Genomic DNA, 19,442 nt, shown 5'->3' with positions numbered 1-19,442 from the left:
TGGGATTTTCACACACAACAGTCTCTAAAATTTACTCAAAATGGTGCCAAAAACATCCAGTGAGGGGCAGTTCTGCGGATGGAAACGCCTTGTTGATGAGAGAGGTCAACTGAGAATGGCCAGACTGGTTCGAACTGACAAAGTCTGAGGTAACTTAGATAACCGATATGTAAATTCTGGTGAGAAGAACAGCATCTAAGAATACTATTCTGAGATGCGGGTTGGCACTGTTTTGGCAGCACGAGGGGGATCTACACAATATTAGGCAGGTGGTTTTAAAGTTGTCGCTTATCGGTTTATAAGGTGAGAGAGAAGTGCTTGTAGCAGACTTGCAAATGTAAAATTTCTAATTTAAGGCACTTCGACTCTGTGCTTTCACTGCAGGTGCTGCCAGCATGAGGCTGTTTCTGCAGTGTTGACTTTAAAATCAAGAGAAAGGGAATCTGTTAATGTTGGACGACTCTGAATATTTTGAAAGGCATTTCACTCTCCCTTATAAGAATGCTGATAGATAAGATGAGAAATGTCGAGGAGATCTTGGGGAGTGAAGAGGACAAAGGTTAGACAGTTGAAGATCTGGCTCATGGCGAGTCTTCAAGCATGTGCTGACATGTCCTGTGGCAATTCCTCAACCGCACATCCAAGGACCTGTCAGTCAGTGTTTCTACATCATGCCTGAGGGATGCTGGGATGGGCTGGTGTCAGTAATCCATTCCGTCATGCTCACGTTGCAGGATTAGGCAGGTTTTAGTATGCATGGAGGTTACGGACACAAAGAGGTTTACTCAAACTTCATATCTGCACAAAATACAGACTTATTTGAGATTAAAGAAATAGTTCACCCAAAATGATTATTTTTCACCTACATGTCATTTCAAATCCATATAACTTTCTTTCTTCCTCAGAACACTAAAGAATCCAGTGACGAGCAATCTGTCCGTCCACACCAGGCGTGACGCTACACCACGATATTAATACACTAAAATGAGGATAATTGACAAAATGTAGAAAACAGAGCAATTACAGGTGGAACAGTCCGTTTATTGAATGCAACTCATTTTCTCACATAAGCTCCGGCAAGCCACGAGGGTAAAAATACACAATCACACGCATACACAGGGCAAAGTAACATTACATTACATGTACCATTACAATGGTTTATGTCCACGTGGTAACCTGTTTTTATTTTGCCGATCTCCATGTGACTGGAAAGCGGAAAGTTAGAATGAGCCGGTATGTCTCCCCACTGCCATGCTGAACCGGTGGGTGTGGGTGTGTGTGTGTGTGTGTGTGTGTGTGTGTGTGTGTGTGTGTGTGTGTGTGTGAGACAGAGCTCCGGCTGAAGAGAGCGAGACCTCAAGCAGAAATAGAAACCATTTCAAAAATAGAAAGCGATGTCGTGTGTTGCGGCTGGTTAGGACAAAATCTCTGTTATCTGTTATCGCGTGTCTGGTTAGGACATGATGTTAGAACAAATAGGGACTGGAACAAAAATAATGCAAAAGCACCAGGAAAGAAGGAAATTAACGATAGTGTTAATTTGTTTAATTTTATTTATTTTTTTTGCATGTTTATTTCTTGCTTTTCTACAGCATGGTCTTGCTTTTACATGTCTCCTCTTATAGTCTTGACTTAATTTATGTCATGCTTTATAGGAATTTAAGAACATATGCAAAGACTACCAAGCGTTTCTACTGAAACATTGACATAGTTCAACAGAAAGATACATCTTTGCTTTCAATTTTCCTTTTAGGAATACGTGTTCCATTTGGAGTCTGGCAAGGAGGATTCGGGGAAGGGAAAGTGCCCATATGACCCAAAGCTGAACAGTGTCTCTGCTTTAATCAGTAAGTCCCTTAAGCAATTGGTGGCATTTTTCATTGAAAATTGAGTAGATATAATATTTTCTCTTCAGTGAAATATTTCTGAAGAGTTCATCCCTGTGTTCCTGGTGTTGAATGTCCAGTTGCTCACCCACATAGTGCAGTCTTGCTTTTTAGGGGTCCAGGCTCCAAAGGTGTCAGAACCCTATTGTATTTGTTCTGTTTCTCTTATTAAGGGTCCAAGCACGAAGGTGCTGGAACCCTATTGTATTTGTTAAGATTGTTTTTATTCTTATTCTTACCCTAAAAGCGCATGGACAGCAAAAATTGTAAGTCCTAGAGACACCAAACATGCCAGGGTGGTTCCAAATCAAATATAGTTTTATAATGTTAAGTCTTAGTAAACAACCCCAGGGAGAAGAGGAAGAGAAAGCCATGAATAAAAATATCTATCTACATTCATTAACCTGTTTTCACAGAGCTAACAATAAATAAAAAACATGCTTTTAATAATAATAACAATAACAACAACAATTTCTATATCACGGTAAGTTTCAAGTTGTAAATAGGTTTGCATTAGAAATGTTAGTGATTTAACACCACTCGTCAATGTCGTTTGAGATGACCAATCAAATCAAAGAAGGTGGGACTCACATTGAGAGGAGCAGCACGTGGCCCGATGCAAAGCATGTTAGTTCAGCAGTCAGTGCCATGTAAGATGTAAGTAGTGAAACTATATGGCTTTGTTCACACTGCAGGAACATTTTTATTTTTTGAGTGACTGTTCAAACTGCAAGTTATGTGGCCAGATCATTATTTATTTATTTTATTTTTCCAATAAAAGCCCATTTACTATCATCCTGTGGTTGGGTCCTACTTCCAGATCCATAAAAAGGTTATTTCTTTTTCTGCATTAAAAATGTCTGGCCAGCCAAAACTATAAGTCCTAGGGACACCAAATTTGACAGTATGGACGCAAACAGTGGTTGCGTTAACCGAAAATTCTCCATTTACCGATTTTTATTTAATAAATTTTTTTTTTTTTTTTTTTAGATTGACGGAAAATTTCAGATGCTCTCCGTCATTTTGACAGATAAAAAATAAGAAAACATTTTCACCTAATGCATCAGTTTTGACTTCACTGTCTCTCTCAGACAAACTCCTGCTGTGTATGTGTGTGCATGTGCGCGCGCGTGCCCTGGTATTAAAATGCATAGTAACAGGTGTCATCACCATTAACACCTGGTAGTATGCGTCTCTTTTGACTAATTGTGTTTGGATTTCGAGGAGAGTTCTGAATAACTGACTGCATATCATTCATTACGTTAGTATGTTACTGTATGATCAGTGTCACTTTATTAATAAAGCTCAAAAAAGTATAGTAACAAAATGAAAGTGCGGAAAAGCGGCACAACGTTTCAGCCAATTAATTTCATTTAATCTAAGTGCAAACATTAGCCTACATTTAGAGCAGAATTTTCAGTTATTTTAGAGGAACACCTGCATTAGAGCTTCAGAGATGCATGTGCTTCTCATCTGTGACTTTGTTATAGGCAATCAGGCACATTGAAGAAGTTCCGTGAACCTGTGCATTTTCCGATTGGACGTTTATTTGATTTAAAAGCCACACGTACCGGCTACTTACTTTCACCCAATAATTCCTTGGTTCCAACAGACTTGCACTTAGGAAGTCAAAAATATCATTAAGCCTATCCACTGTCATGTATATACCATTATAATGGATGCTACGTCCCTGAATGTAGTACTTGTAAAATTAAAACAAGTATGAAGGATAAAAATAAACAATGACAGAAATTTTACAAATCAGTCTGTCAAAGTGACGAATAAATATTTTTTCTAGCGCAACCTCTGGTCGCAAATTCCCCCTACAGTGGGGATACTTCTGGCAAAAAAAGGTTGGGAATCACTGAAGTAGAGTATGCAGTGATGAAATTACTTTGTCCCGACTGATCTGTTCTTTCATATTTGCCAATTTTGGTTGTTCCTCCCCTTCTTTCCGTGCCAAAACTGCTTGGACCCTGATAATTGGCACTTGCGTCTATAAATATATATATATATATATATATATATATATATATATATATATATATATATATATATTATTATTATTATTTTTATTTTTTTATTTTTAATAAATGGAGAAATCAGGTCCTTATTTGTGGTGTGTTTTTGAGAAAATCCAAACCTCTTAAATATCAAAGTTTCTCAGTAACTTTTAATGGAAAATTTAAAAGCTAAGCATTGAAAACAGATAAATCAGTGAAGTGCAAGCCCTCTAATGATGCTTTTTATGCCAACTCTTCATGCACCACCAAAGTCAACGGTTTATAGATCATTGGTAACGGATAGTGCATGAGAGATAAAAGTTCTCACATTTAAGCAACATTAATGACATTTTTTTAAATTTATTTATTTGTCTAGGGTCAAATTTATCTGGTTATTATTATTATTATTATTATTATTATTATTATTTTAATGATATTGTGAACAGCAAATAGGAAACTGAATCTGAAATGTTTAATTCCGATTAATTCAGATCCACCTTCATACATGGAAATAAATAGGATTCATGTTTTCATTTTTTTCATTTTTTTGCAGAGTGACCATAGTGAAAAGTAAGGTTGGAATTTATGCAATTTTTTATGTCAATCTAAATCGACATTCATCATAACTGTACACATGATTTACCCTTTCCATGAATCATGAAATAATTAATTAATGGCAGTATATGAATTATTACAAAGAAAGGTGCAAGAATGTTTAAAATGTACTCTGATATACAGTAGGTTTCAAATGTTGTGATACTTGATTTAAACAGTGAAAGAGATTGACTATATAAGTTCAGATGTTAATGATAATGCATAGATTTAAGCCTGGAAGTAATAAAATAAAAAAATAAATAAAAGCTTTTGGCAATAAAAGCTCCTCTCATGCAGCAATGCATACACAGTGATCAGAGCATGTTAAACCCACTGGCCATCAATCTCGTAATAATGCAACGAATGTTGTCATTTCAAGTCAAGCTGAGCTTTATTCCGTTGCGCAGTGTTGATTGGATGATTTAATTTACTCAGTGGATGAACCATCAAAAACATGCCCAGGTCAAATTTCACCCCAAATATCAACAGAAAAAAATATTGAAAAATTATATTCTACATGGATAAAATCAAGCCTATTTTTAGAATAATTTATTTATTTATTTATTTATTGCATCTTGACAGTATTTTCATGACAATTAAGCATGTGTCCCCACAATTCTCATTATATATCCTTGTCCCAGGGCCAGACTTTCTGTATTAAACTATGAAAATTCATTATAAAAAACAAAATTATTACATGTTTATAACTATGATAACCTAAACAAAGAGTGAAATAAACTCTTTACATAAAATATATAAAAAAATATTGGAAATGTATATATTCATTGTATGAAAATGGTTTCAATCAATCTCAAAAGGGATCAATCAATCAAAAAATTACGTGTACCACAATTGTGGCATAATTTTTTTTTTTTTTTTTTTTTTATAAATAAAGGTGTGATCACATTTACCTTCGCAAGGTGAAATTCAGTGGGCGAAATACAGTAAATTATATAATTTAAGCGGCAAGTTTCGTTTTAACTTTTCTCTCCCAGAGTATAAAGTGCAACACTGAAAAAGAGGTTACTTAGCAATTCGTTTTTTACTGGTTTCTCATTTGCTCAACTTCCGCCCACGTTGTCTTCACACGTGGAATTTCGATGAGCAAAGGTCAAAGTAACTGCTCTAGTGTACTTGTTAACCAAGTCAACAAAGGTGACATTGAAGAGCATGCTTGAAATTAAATAAGAGACAAGTCGGCCATTTATTTCCATAACAGTCATTTCCACCACAGAATTCTATTAAACACAATACATAATTAATATGTGATGGAAATAACACTGTGGTAAGAATTGTTATGACTTTCAGATTTTCAAAGGTATTTGCTGTTAACTGAAAGGTCAAACCCGGCAAAGGGTGGTTCATGAGCTTTCACAATTGTGCCCTTAAGCATAACATTTAATCCCTGGTTACTCCAGGTAGATTTCACAATCACAATTACTGTGATAATCGACTAAGAACAATTATTCGGGCAATTATTGCATCAATTAATCATTAGCTCTTAATCGACTATTCAGCTTGTGCCCCAACTTAAAAGGTTGTATTAAACGTGCTTGCTAACAATAAAGAGGACAAAATCATCTTTTAAAAATATCTCTAAATGACATTCACTGAATTAAAGGGAAAAAATACTTTTTTATTACATTTAATTCAGTAAAAAAAAAAAATCACTGTCTTGTTTTTCATTTAAAATTGTATAAAAATCCTTAAAACAAGATACATTTACTTGAGAAGCAACATATAAGATATTTAGACTTGCTTTAAGAGAATGTATCTTAAATATATGTGTATTTTGTATATAAGTGTCATGCCCCATGTTCTGTCTTGTGTTTCGTGTCCTGTCTTGAGTGCACGGGTCTGGGTGTGAGTTACCATCATGTGCTCTCCGGTAATGTCACGGTCCTGTCACCTTGTCAGGTTGGCTTTTTGCCTGACAGGACCATGACATAATCATTCCCTGTCTGTCTTGTGTTTCGTGTTTGTTCTTTGTGTGAGCACACGGGTCCGGTTGTGAGTTACCACCATGCACTCTTCGGTTGGTCTCGTTCGTGTCCGGGGCATGGTGTCTGGATCCTAACTTCCTGTCTGGTTCAGGTTTGGTCTGTGTCAGGATACGGACACTCATGCTCCATGTTCTGTTTGTTTTGTTCCAAGTGTGTTGACGTTTTCTCCCTCATGTGTTTCAGGTGCTGCTGGCATGTGGAATCAGCGTTTCCATGGGAACCCTGATTGTTTCCATGGGAACGCTGATCATGCCAACTTTCAGCTGGCGAGTGGCACCTGTCCCTTGTTTGTTCCTGCCTATTTTAATCCCCTCGTGTGTCATGTCCTTTGCTAGATTGTTGAATGTAGGTCAGTATTGTTGAATGTAGTCTGTAATGATCGTTGTATGTTATCATTATAGAAAGCTGTTTGATGTGAAGTAACTTACCTCACTCTCTCTGCCTAGTTGGTCCTGTCTCGTGTATCTGTTTGTTGCCCATCTCTGCCAGTTTGCTGCATGTCAGCCGATCTTCAACGGAGGATACCTCATCTCTGCCCGTGTGTCGGGAGAATGATTGCCCTACTCTGCTGGGTGTTGTTCCGCAACTCACTAAGCTTTAACGGAGGATTCTACGAATCTATTCCTGACTTCCACAATGCATACACTCATCTACAAACACTCTCTCCACGGATTGCCCCTTGCGTGGCCACGGCATGCACAGATATCCCTTCCCGTTACTGTAGTTGGTGCCGGGGTCCTCGGACTTCATCAGCACAGTCATTATTATTTATTGTGAATAAATCCTTTGAACTGTTTCTCTGCTAAAAAAAAGGATTTTTAGATATTTGTATTTTCAATATTATATTCAACATTTTCAGATAAACATTTTTTCTTCTGCAGTATACAGTTGTGCTCAAAAGTTTGCATACCCTTGGAGAATTGGTAATATATGTACCATTTTTTAAAGAAAACATGAGTGAGCATGCAAAACACATTTCTTTTATTTCTTATAGGATTCATAATCAACTGTAGGTTATAACAGAATGGCACAATCATAAAACAAAACATGGCAACAAAGAAAAAAATGAAATGACCCCTGTTCAAAAGTCTGCATACCCTTAGTTCTTAATACTGTGTATTGCCCCCTTTAGCATCAATGACAGCGTGCAGTCTTTTGTAATAGTTCGTCTTGGCAAAATGCCTCCATGCAAAGTTTTTGGTCGTCTTGCATGAACCGAACATTTGAGATCTCCCCAGAGTGGTTCAGTGATATTAAGGTCAGGAGACTGTGATGGCCACTCCAGAACCTTCAACTTTTTCTGCTGTAACCCCTGGAGGGTCAACTTGGACTTGTGCTTAGGGTCATTGTCATGCTGGAAAGTCCAAGAGCATCCCATGTGCAACTTTTGTGCAGAAGAATGCAGATTGTCTGCCAGTATTTTCTGATAACATGCTGCATTCATCTTGCCATCAATTTTCACAAGATTCCCTGTGCCTTTAGAGCTCACCCATTATTGTAACCGGGCTTTTTTGTGGCATTGGCACAGTAAAGGCTTCTTTCTGGCAACTCGACCATGCAGCTCATTTTTGTTCAAGAATCGTCGTATTGTGCTCCTTGAAACAACCACACCGTCATTTTCCAGAGCAGCCTGTATTTCTCCTGAGGTTACCTGTGGGTTTTTCTTTGTATCTCGAACAATTCTTCTGGCAGTTGTGGCTGAAATCTTTCTTGGTCTACCTGACCTTGGCTTGGTATCAAGAGATCCCCGTATTTTCCACTTCTTAATAAGTGATTTAACAGTACTGACTGGCATTTTCGGGCTTTGGATATCTTTTTATATCCTTTTCCATCTTTATAAAGTTCCATTACCTTTTCACGCAGGTCTTTTGACAGTTCTTTTCTGCTCTCCATGGCTCAGTATCTAGCCTGCTCAGCGCAGTGCATCCACGTGAGAGCTAACAAACTCATTGACTATTTATACACAGACACTAATTGCAATTTAAAAAGCCATAAACTTTAATTGTCATTTAAACCTGTGTGTGTCACCTTGTGTGTCTGTAACAAGGCAAAACATTCAAGGGTAAGTAAACTTTTGATCAGGGCCATTTGGATGATTTCTGTTATCATTATGATTTAAAAAGGAGCCAAACAACTATGTGATAATAAATGGCTTCATATGATCACTATCCTTAAATAAAAGACCCTTTTGCATGATCAGTCATATTTTCAAAATCAATACCAAAATGTCACAATTTCTGTCAGGGTATGCAAACTTTTGAGCACAACTGTAGCTACTAAAGTAAATGTACATTGTTTTAAAGGAGTTTTAGATATTTATATTGGAAAACAAGCCAAAACAAAAACAAATCAAAACATATTTCGTTGCAGTGTATAATGAGGCGAAGACTATCCTCTTTCACCTTTTTATTCACTTCAATCCATCCTAAACTCACATAAAAACAAACTGTGTTTCCTTTAAAGACGCTCGACACGCAAGTTTTGCTTAAGCAGAGCGGCAGCTCTGGCTCCGCTTATTCCACAATGCGAGTGCTTCTGTATTTACTTATTTTGTATGTTTGTATTATTCCCTCATACTTTGCAATCTACAGCACCTGAAGCTGTTTGGAAAGTTTGGAGTGCGTCTGTGAGCTGTGTTTTCTTCCTCTCCTCAGTCAGGCACGAGCTGCAGTGCTGCTCTCACGCATCATCATTAGAGTTTCATATGATCTCATGTTATGTTAAATGAGATCAAACGACTATTCGACAATTAACGTTTTTGTCGACAGTTTTTTATTGTCGACGTTGTGGATTGTTTCAGCCCTATTTCACAATACATTTTCTTTACTAGTTGCTTTGGATTAATAATGTCATAACTGCATAAATGATGCAGTAGATAATTTGTATCATGTGTATGCATGTAGAGTGCATATGATATGCACAGCCAGATGAAAGCATTTTCCATACATGTGGTCTGTGCTCTTTCTGTGCCCTTATGGATCTCCTGGCACTTGTCTTGCGAGAACAGTGTTGGATTTTAGATGACACCTATTTTGCAGAGTGTTTGGCTGGCATTTCATCAAAGTGATTATAAGCTCATAAATTAAATCTTTTATTCTGGCACATTCACAGATTTTTGGATTCTGTCTCTGTCTCTCTATCTCTCTCTTTCTGTGATTCTTAGATGGAGAGCTGTATGCAGGCGTGTATATTGACTTTATGGGGACGGACTCTGCTATTTTCCGAACTTTGGGGAAAAATGCAGTCATGCGTACTGACCAGTATAACTCAAGATGGCTGAATGGTAAATAAGTGTATATGGGTAGTCTACAAATAATATGTCCATGAACTTTTTTTAAACAACTTTTTAAGGTCTTTGGTTTAAATTGATAAATATGGAGTACAAGTTAAAGAATAGTTCACCCAAAAATGAAAATTCTCTCATAACTAACCATCATGCCATTCCAGATGTGTGACTTTCTTTCTTCTGCAGAACACAAAGAGATATTTTTTGAAGAATATCTCAGCTCTGCAGATCCATACAATGCAGGTAAATGGTGACCAGAACTTTGAATCTTCAAAAATCACATAAAACCAGCATAAACGTAATCCATACTACTCCATTGGTTCCATATCTTCTGAAGAGATATGATAGGTGTGGGTGAAAAACAGATCAAAATTTTAATCCTTTTTGACTATAAATTCCACCTTTGGCCAGCCCGAACCAGTAGGTGGCGATAAGAAGAATGTAGAAGTGAAAGTGAAAGTGGAGATTTGTACTAAAAAAAGGACTTTAATGTTAATCTGTTTCTCACCCACACCTATCATAATACATCAGAAGATATAGATTTAACCATTGGACTTTATATGATTTTTGGAGATTCAAAGTTCTGGCCACCATTCACTTGCATTGTATGGACCTACAGAGGTTAGATATTCTTCAAAAAATATTTTATTGAGTTCTGCAGAAGAAAGAAAGTCATTCACATCTGGCATGGCATGAGAGTCAATTTGAGACAATTTTCATTTTCGGGTGAGCTATCCCTTTAAGCTCAGTCAACAGCATATGTGGCATAATATTGACTACCACAAAACATATATTCATTCAAAACATTACTCTGTGAACATAACTTAGCTTACATATTACTGTTGTTTTCCATGTTTTATCATATATAAATGTTATGAATTCAAAATCAGGCGCATATTTCCTGTTTGCCTTTACCACAAGCGAGTCTCTGTTAAGCTTCTCTGACGAAGCGAGCGTGCATGTACCCAAGTAAATCAGTCACAACAGAGAAAGAATGCATAATAATTTTATAAACATTGGCAGGATTTTTCCTGCACTAACATTTTCGGCAGCCACCCATGCAAAATTTCATAATCTTCATCTCGCATTCTGCACTTAAGTGCTAAACATGCTTCTCATGCTCCAGAACAGGATTGCACAGAGTGAATTCTTCACACAAGTCAACCGGTCTTCCCTCAATATGGCGCTGCAGACCACAAAACGTATTCAATCCGTTTGAATTTGACAGAGAATTTTCTACTTAAAGCGCTATGGAGGCAGACAAACATTTTGAAAAGATAGACAGGAAACGAGGAGACAGCACTGTGCCATGCATCAACATCAGTTGCAAGGCTTTTAATACTACACATTACCACACTGACTAGAAATTATCACAGTAAACTATAACAGAAGTAAAAAATGTAAAAAGGTTCTAGATGCTTAGATGATCAAAAAATAACCCATTTATCCAATGTAAACATTATATATTATATTGTAATATTTATATTTAGACAATAGCATACAATCATTCATGTTTAAAAAAAATAAAATAAAATAAATAAATAAATAAAATAAAATGCCAGAAAAAAAAAAGAATTCAGATTAATCGAATAATCTGAAAAATAATCAAAGATTAGTCGATTATCAAAATAATCATTAGTTGCAGCCCTAAAATATTCTCTGTCTTCTCAGTTAAACTGCATGCATAATAGTTATATAAAAATAAGAAAATAGTGTAATGCAAATAAAGAAAAGTAAATTTTGCATCATGTAAGAAACATAATCTCTGTTTATGATTTTGCCTTTTTATCTGCAACCACAATGACATCAAATATTTCATTTTCTGTCCCTCTCTCTTTCTTAGACCCCTCCTTTGTCCATGTGCACCTTATTCCTGACAGCAATGAGAAAAACGATGACAAACTGTACTTTTTCTTCCGTGAAAAGTCTTCTGAGATGGGTCAGAGCCCCAAATCTCAGTCCCGCATTGGCCGAATCTGTCTGGTAAGATAAAATCTATTGTAAAAAAAATAAATTAAAAAAATCTCTTTCACATAAACTATAATTTAGTGAGTATAACCCAATTTTGAGGCATTCCGCACCATGCCGCATTTCAGATTCCAGCTACAACAAAGAGAGTCCCTCAGTTCATGGATACTTGACTGTGGCGTTTCTGTTTGCTTGCCACTGACATGCCAAAATCCTCACATATTTGACCTCCCCACGTACAATACATCTCTCTATCCATGTGACCCATAAACCGTTCAACATTTGACCTGTTGACTGATCGACTGAATGATTCAGTATGACTGAATCTCTCGGTACGTGAAGGTGTTCACGAGAGTGTGCTATGGAAAAGATCACTAATACACCAGCATCACAGCGGGTTGTCCAAAGTGTGGAGCTTAACCATGAGTTCTCAATGAAAATAGTGCCAGACAGCAACTGCAAATTGAGCAGAGCAATGAATACAAACATGGACAGGCAGCCCACATCCACTGGGGAAAACTCAGGGGTTTGTGGTGCATCTTATCGGCCTTAATTTAAGCTTGTGTGTGCACTTGTTTCGCTAGACTTGGGAGGGCCATATTCCTGAAAATGTCTTGGAAAATATTGTAAAACCTTATAAATGGGACAACTAATTTCCTAACAATAATCTAAAAATGTCAAAATGCGTCTGTAAATACTAGGGTTAAATGGATTGTTCACCAAAAAATTTGTTTTGTCATCATTTACTCACGCTCATGTTGTGTGAAACCAGTATGTTATTTCAGCTTTACCGTTTGACCTGTTAAATGGTTAGTTCACTCAAAAATGAAAATTCTCTCATCATTTAGTCACCCTCATGCCATCCCAGATATGTAAGACTTTTTTTCTTCTGCTGAACACAATCAAAGATTTTTAGAGGGGGGTTGTGTTTATTCACTTCTGTCTCTGATTATGAGTCGGGGTCATGTGGTGACCCAGCACGCAAACACTTTCCTGCACTCCGGGCTTTATGGATCACCCTTCGGAGAACTCTGCATCTCAAATCTGCACCCATCTGGTCACCATCCACCCTTGTGTTCTTATTCACAATGCTCTTTAGTTTCTCTTAAACCCAACAAGAAATCAATATTGACCCTGTTTAATTTCTTAACATACATTCCTGGTCTTAATATGCACAATACATTACATGTTAATAAAAATAAATAAATAAATAAATTATATATATATATATATATATATATATATATATATATATATATATATATATATATATATATATATATATATACAGGTGCATCTCAATAAATTAGAATGTCGTGGAAAAGTTCATTTATTTCAGTAATTCAACTCAAATTGTGAAACTCGTGTATTAAATAAATTCAATGCACACAGACTGAAGTAGTTTAAGTCTTTGGTTCTTTTAATTGTGATGATTTTGGCTCACATTTAACAAAAACCCACCAATTCACTATCTCAAAAAATTAGAATATGGTGACATGCCAATCAGCTAATCAACTCCTGCAAAGGTTTCCTGAGCCTTCAAAATGTTCTCTCAGTTTGGTTCACTAAGCTACACAATCATGGGGAAGACTGCTGATCTGACAGTTGTCCAGAAGACAATCATTGACACCCTTCACAAGGAGGGTAAGCCACAAACATTCATTGCCAAAGAAGCTGGCTGTTCACAGAGTGCTGTATCCAAGCATGTTAACAGAAAGTTAAGTGGAAGGAAAAAGTGTGGAAGAAAAAGATGCACAACCAACCGAGAGAACCACAGCCTTATGAGGATTGTCAAGCAAAATCGATTCAAGAATTTGGGTGAACTTTACAAGGAATAGACTGAGGCTGGGGTCAAGGCATCAAGAGCCACCACACACAGACGTGTCAAGGAATTTGGCTACAGTTGTCGTATTCCTCTTGTTAAGCCACTCCTGAACCACAGACAACATCAGATGCATCTTACCTGGGCTAAGGAGAAGAAAAACTGGACTGTTGCCCAGTGGTCCAAAGTCCTCTTTTCAGATGAGAGCAAGTTTTGTATTTCATTTGGAAACCAAGGTCCTAGAGTCTGGAGGAAGGGTGGAGAAGCTCATAGCCCAAGTTGCTTGAAGTCCAGTGTTAAGTTTCCACAGTCTGTGATGATTTGGGGTGCAATGTCATCTGATGGTGTTGGTCCATTGTGTTTTTTGAAAACCAAAGTCACTGCACCCGTTTACCAAGAAATTTTGGAGCACTTCATGCTTCCTTCTGCTGACCAGCTTTTTAAAGATGCTGATTTCATTTTCCAGCAGGATTTGGCACCTGCCCACACTGCCAAAAGCACCAAAAGTTGGTTAAATGACCATGGTGCTGGTGTGCTTGACTGGCCAGCAAACTCACCAGACCTGAATCCCATAGAGAATCTATGGGGTATTGTCAAGAGGCAAATGAGAAACAAGAGACCAAAAAATGCAGATGAGCTGAAGGCCACTGTCAAAGAAACCTGGGCTTCCATACCACCTCAGCAGTGCCACAAACTGATCACCTCCATGCCACGCCGAATTGAGGCAGTAATTAAAGCAAAAGGAGCCCCTACCAAGTATTGAGTACATATACAGTAAATGAACATACTTTCTAGAAGGCCAACAATTCACTAAAAATGTTTTTTTTATTGGTCTTATAATGTATTCTAATTTTTTGAGATAGTGAATTGGTGGGTTTTTGTTAAATGTGAGCCAAAATCATCACAATTAACAGAACCAAAGACTTAAACTACTTCAGTCTGTGTGCATTGAATTTATTTAATATACAAGTTTCACAATTTGAGTTGAATTACTGAAATAAATGATCTTTTCCACGACATTCTAATTTATTGAGATGCACCTGTATATACATATACATATATTATATATATATATATATATATATATATATATATATATATATATATATTATAATCTTTCATCAAAATCAAATAACTTGCCCTGCCTCTGAAATGACTTTCCTTTCCGGCTGACATCACTGAGCTCTAATTTTTCAACCCCTCCCCTCCAACCTCCAGTCAAATAGAGATCACTTGTTGCACCAGTCATTCTGGTATGAAACAGCACCTTTGAATGATCCAGTTCATTTCTGATTATCTAAAGTATGCATTTTCTGCTGTTGAATATACTTTTTTTGACCCAGAAATACACAGCTGTGAAATGAGTTGCAAATGCTGTTTCATGTTGACTTTTTAATAAAGACAAGCCATACTATCAAATATGTGTCGCAGTCTTTATCTTTTACATGCTTTAAAAACAATGCTTTAAAGTTAAAAACAAATTAATTGTGATTTTAGAAGTCAGATGAGAATCAGATAAGACATTATTTGCCATCTTGTCTCCTCATAGCTAACTTTTTCTGGATGTTTGTTCCACACTCTCTCTCTCTCTCTGTTGAGGAGATTGGCATGAAATAAATACAGGCTTTTTTCGATTTCAGCTCAATTCAATCTGTCTGTGCATGTGTATGTTTACAGAATGATGATGGGGGACACTGCTGTTTGGTCAACAAGTGGAGCACCTTTCTGAAAGCTCGCCTCATCTGCTCAGTCCCGGGTGCTGATGGGATTGAAACGCATTTTGATGAGCTCCGTAAGTCTTGCTTTTTCCTCGCTCTCTCTCTCTCTCTCTCTCTCTCTCTCTCTCTCTCTCTCTTTCTTTCTCAACTCACCTCTGTATCTTGGTCCATCTTTAAAGGAATAGTTCACTCAAAAATAAAAAATACATTTTTGTATTTCCCCATGTAAAAAACAAACAAAAAAACAAAACAAAAGTAGAATTATTTGAAAGAATAGCAAGCAGCTCTTGCCATACAATGATAATTACCTTGCATGTACCATGTCTGTCAAGCTCTAAAGGACAAAAAAAAAAATCTAAATCAAAAAGCACCATAAAAGTAATCTGTATGACTGTACTGTATTCCAAGTTTTCTGAAGAATTGCTTGAGGAACAGGACAACATTTTAGCCATAATTCATTGATAATCTTCCCATCCACCAAAGCTCGCATCTAGCCCGCATTCGCATAAGAACCGATGTCTTTATAGTGTTGATGACGTTTATGCGGCATTTTAAAATCTGAATCTGAAAAATTACTGACTAAATACAGTGCCACCTTAAGGAACAAACAGCATGCATAATATGTTTGTGCATATGGAATATTGATAATTTACCATTGTTGCGTAGAAAATTTTACATAATATAGTAATTATTTGTATAAATATATTGGGCTTCTTATAAAAAGCAATAGAAAAGCAATAGATATCCTGTGATAATAAACCTAGATGAAATATGAAATACTAAAAAATATTATTTATTATGACTATTACATCTTGGTCACTAAAAACCTTATATGCTTTTGGTAAGTAAGGAAGTAGATTTTTTTTTTTAATTTTGGCATTTTTTATTGTTACACTATTCATAAGAGAAAGGTTGAGGAATACTAAAGAGTTTAAGGTGAGGAGGTGTAGAGGGAGTAGAACGAGGTCCCGAGTCACTAAAGAACAGAGCTATGCATTTAAGGGTTAACAACAGGTAAAGTCATCAGTATAAAGGCTCTATCTTGGTTCTTAAATGCTTGGTTTACGTTGGCCAGCAGCCATGCGGGGATCACTTGAGCAGTGTGTGAACTAGGAAAGATCCACTCCTGCTTAGTCAGGTTTCAATGGCACTGTCCAGTGTCACCCACACCCTACTAAACATCCACATGAAACCCCCACCCATGACATCCTGAACCCCAGCTCCTGCCGCGGGCCCCCAGGCCTGCGTCTATCCAGGGCTAGGTGACACATCCCACCCTCTCCCTGCCATATGGTACCAGGTTCCCACTTGGTCCATATGTCCAGATGGATAATATCTTATTCCGTGCTCTGTTACAGAGATTCTCTCTCCCTCTCTCTCTCTCTCTGTCTCTCTCTCTGAGGCAAACAAAAGGATATTTTTGAAAAACGTTGAAGGTACAGGAGTTGTGACATGAGTTCGAGTGATGTCCAGGGAAAAGGGCATGCCCTATATATGGATCAGGTGGACCAACAGGAATGTTGGGTCCATTACCGTCTGAGGGGGCTCTCTCGCTCTCTCTCTCTCTCTCTGTGTGTGTGTGTGTGTTGCATGCTGGGAGTGAGTGAACGGAGTTTGGCTTGGGTGAGAGTTTTTGAGTCGGAGTGAATTGTGTTTTGTAAAGTAGTAGGATGTTTTCGGTCAGCGAAAATGGGGACAAATGCGGTTGATTTCTCGCAACTGACTGTTAGAAATGGCTGCAAATGTATGCCTGTTGCGTCTGTGTCAGTAGAGGATTGCCTGCTGGCCGTGAGTGCTGCAGTCGGCGGTGTCAATATTAGATCTGCGTCTCGTATGAACAAGACGATAGTTATTTTCCTGAGTCAAACCCAAATGGTAAACGATTTAATAGAGAGAGCGGAGTAATAATCATTGAAATGTCTGTGCCTGTTTTGCCTCTGTCGAGCCCATCAAAGAAGATTGTCTTGTCAAATGTACCTCCATTTGTTAAAAATGAGAAATTAGAGGATATACTTCAGAGATATGGTAAATTAGTGAGTCCCATTAAGATGATTACGCTCGGATGCAAAAATCCCGAACTTAAACGTAACGTCTTTTCGGTATCAGGTTTTCATGATTCTGAATTCTCAGAGTGATCCTTTGAACCTGTCGGTGAAATTAACCATCGAGGGTAAGGATTAGACTATTTTTATTATTTCAGAGTCCATGAAATGCTTTATTTGTGGCGAATTTGGACACGTTAGACAGACTTGCCCGAATAGTAATGGAAATAATGGCGCCAATGGAGATTTGGCTGTTAATATGGAAGATGATAGGGCGCGAGGTTCCATATAATTGTGGACGCTGCGCCGTTACAACTTCCACAGGCCGGAGTGGAATCAACGCCGAGTAGCTCGCATGAGGCGCACGACAGAAGCTCCCTGTCGGCTAATTCCAGCAATAGAGCCGTGGAGATAGCTGAGGTAGCGGCCGGCCAAAATGACATGCCCGTAGTCATACAGCCAGAGTTGAGTTCGGAGCAGGTACATGCAAAAGATGCGCATGAGGCCGACTCCCTTGGGGATGAAAAACAAACACAATCTGTAGTAAGTGACATTAACATAAGTACTGATGAAACGATGATCAGAGTCAAGGAGATAATGTTTCGCAAGAGGTGATGGATTTAAGGCTACAGACGGAGGATTTCAATAAGGATTACGAGGAAATATATGATGGGATGGATTCGGAGAATACTTCTGAAGGTAGGACTAAACTTTACTCAGTACAGCAGATTAATACTTTTCTTGATTATACAAAAGGGCTTCACAAGCCCAGTATCGAGTCGTACTTTACAGATTTAAAACTATTTCTGATATCTTGATCTGTAGCTATGCGGAAGGCATCCTTTGGGCTTGACCGCGGTAAAGTTAATTTGACGTTCGACATTCGTTAGATATTCGGTTTCGCTTAACCGCGCTCTCTTCAGTCGACAATCTTACAAAGATGTCATTAGCACACTTGGTTTAAAGGGAGTACAACTATACTATATGGGCATAAAAATTGGATTCAGAACAGTCAACACTTCGTGTGGCTGCAAAATTATGCCTGAAATGCCCTGATGCGTTTTGACTGCCTAGTGCCTAGCAGATGTAAGGGACCGTCTGAAAACTCCACCTACTACGCTAAACATAGGAGACGTGCAAGTTATACATGAAAAAACAAACAAACAAAAAAAAAAAACGGTAAAATACATTTTCACATTCAGAGTATTCTAATAACTTCCCAGAGTATATATGTACTTATGACAATTGAGATTATTACAGTATCATCAATTATATAAGTACAGTAATCAATTATTTTAGACAAAAAATCACTAAAACTCACCAAAATTATATTTTCTCATTCTAAAGGTTGTAGTAACTTCCTAGATGATAGATAAACTTACTACAGGTGCGATTATTACAGTATGATCAATTACATAAGTACAGTAATCAATTATTTTTGAAAAAAAAAAAGAAAATCACAAAAATGTTTTCACATTCGGAATGTTGTAGTAACTTTCCAGAGGATAGACAGACTTACTACAGGTGAGAGTATTACAGTATGATCAATTATATAAGTACAGTAATCAATTATTTTAGAAAAATATTCACTAAAATTCACCAAAATGATATTTTCTCATTCTAAAGGTTGTAGTAACTTCCCAGATGATAGACAGACTTACTACAGGTGTGATTATTACAGTATGATCAATGACATAAGTACAGTAATCAATTAGTTTAGAAAAATATCCACTAAAATTCACCAAAATGATATTTTCTCATTCTAAAATGTGTAGTAACTTCCTAGAGGATAGATGGACTTAATACAGGTAAGATTATTACAGTATGATCAATTATATAAGTACAGTAATCAATTATTTTAGAAAAATATTAAGTAAAATTCACCAAAATTATATTTTCTCATTCTAAAGACTGTAGTAACTTCCTAGAGGACAGATGGACTTACTACAGGTGAGATTATTACAGTATGATCAATTATATAAGTACAGTAATCAATTATTTTAGAAAAATATTCACTAAAATTCACCAAAATGATATTTTCTCATTCTAAAGGTTTTAGTAACTTCCTAGAGGATAGACTGACTTACTACAGGTGAGAGTATTACAGTATGATCAATTAT

The 19,442-nt window shown here is 37.0% G+C and overlaps 1 protein-coding gene across 2 annotated transcripts in view; it reads left to right on the top strand.

The window, feature by feature from the left end:
• The window catches only part of LOC127428312 (semaphorin-3F-like), a 161,528-nt gene that overhangs the window by 107,565 nt on the left and 34,521 nt on the right, over positions 1-19,442 (top strand). For both annotated transcript variants that reach the window (XM_051676611.1, XM_051676612.1), the window contains 4 exons: positions 1,754-1,847; positions 9,650-9,769; positions 11,616-11,755; positions 15,240-15,354. In XM_051676611.1, the coding sequence (XP_051532571.1) occupies positions 1,754-1,847; positions 9,650-9,769; positions 11,616-11,755; positions 15,240-15,354 (469 nt within the window). The remainder of the gene's footprint in view (positions 1-1,753; positions 1,848-9,649; positions 9,770-11,615; positions 11,756-15,239; positions 15,355-19,442) is intronic.

Source organism: Myxocyprinus asiaticus, chromosome 37 (assembly GCF_019703515.2).
Source record: "Myxocyprinus asiaticus isolate MX2 ecotype Aquarium Trade chromosome 37, UBuf_Myxa_2, whole genome shotgun sequence".
Lineage (NCBI taxonomy): Eukaryota > Metazoa > Chordata > Actinopteri > Cypriniformes > Catostomidae > Myxocyprinus > Myxocyprinus asiaticus.
The sequence above is the reverse complement of the archived record's forward strand: the minus strand, read 5'-3'. Positions and strand labels throughout refer to the sequence as shown.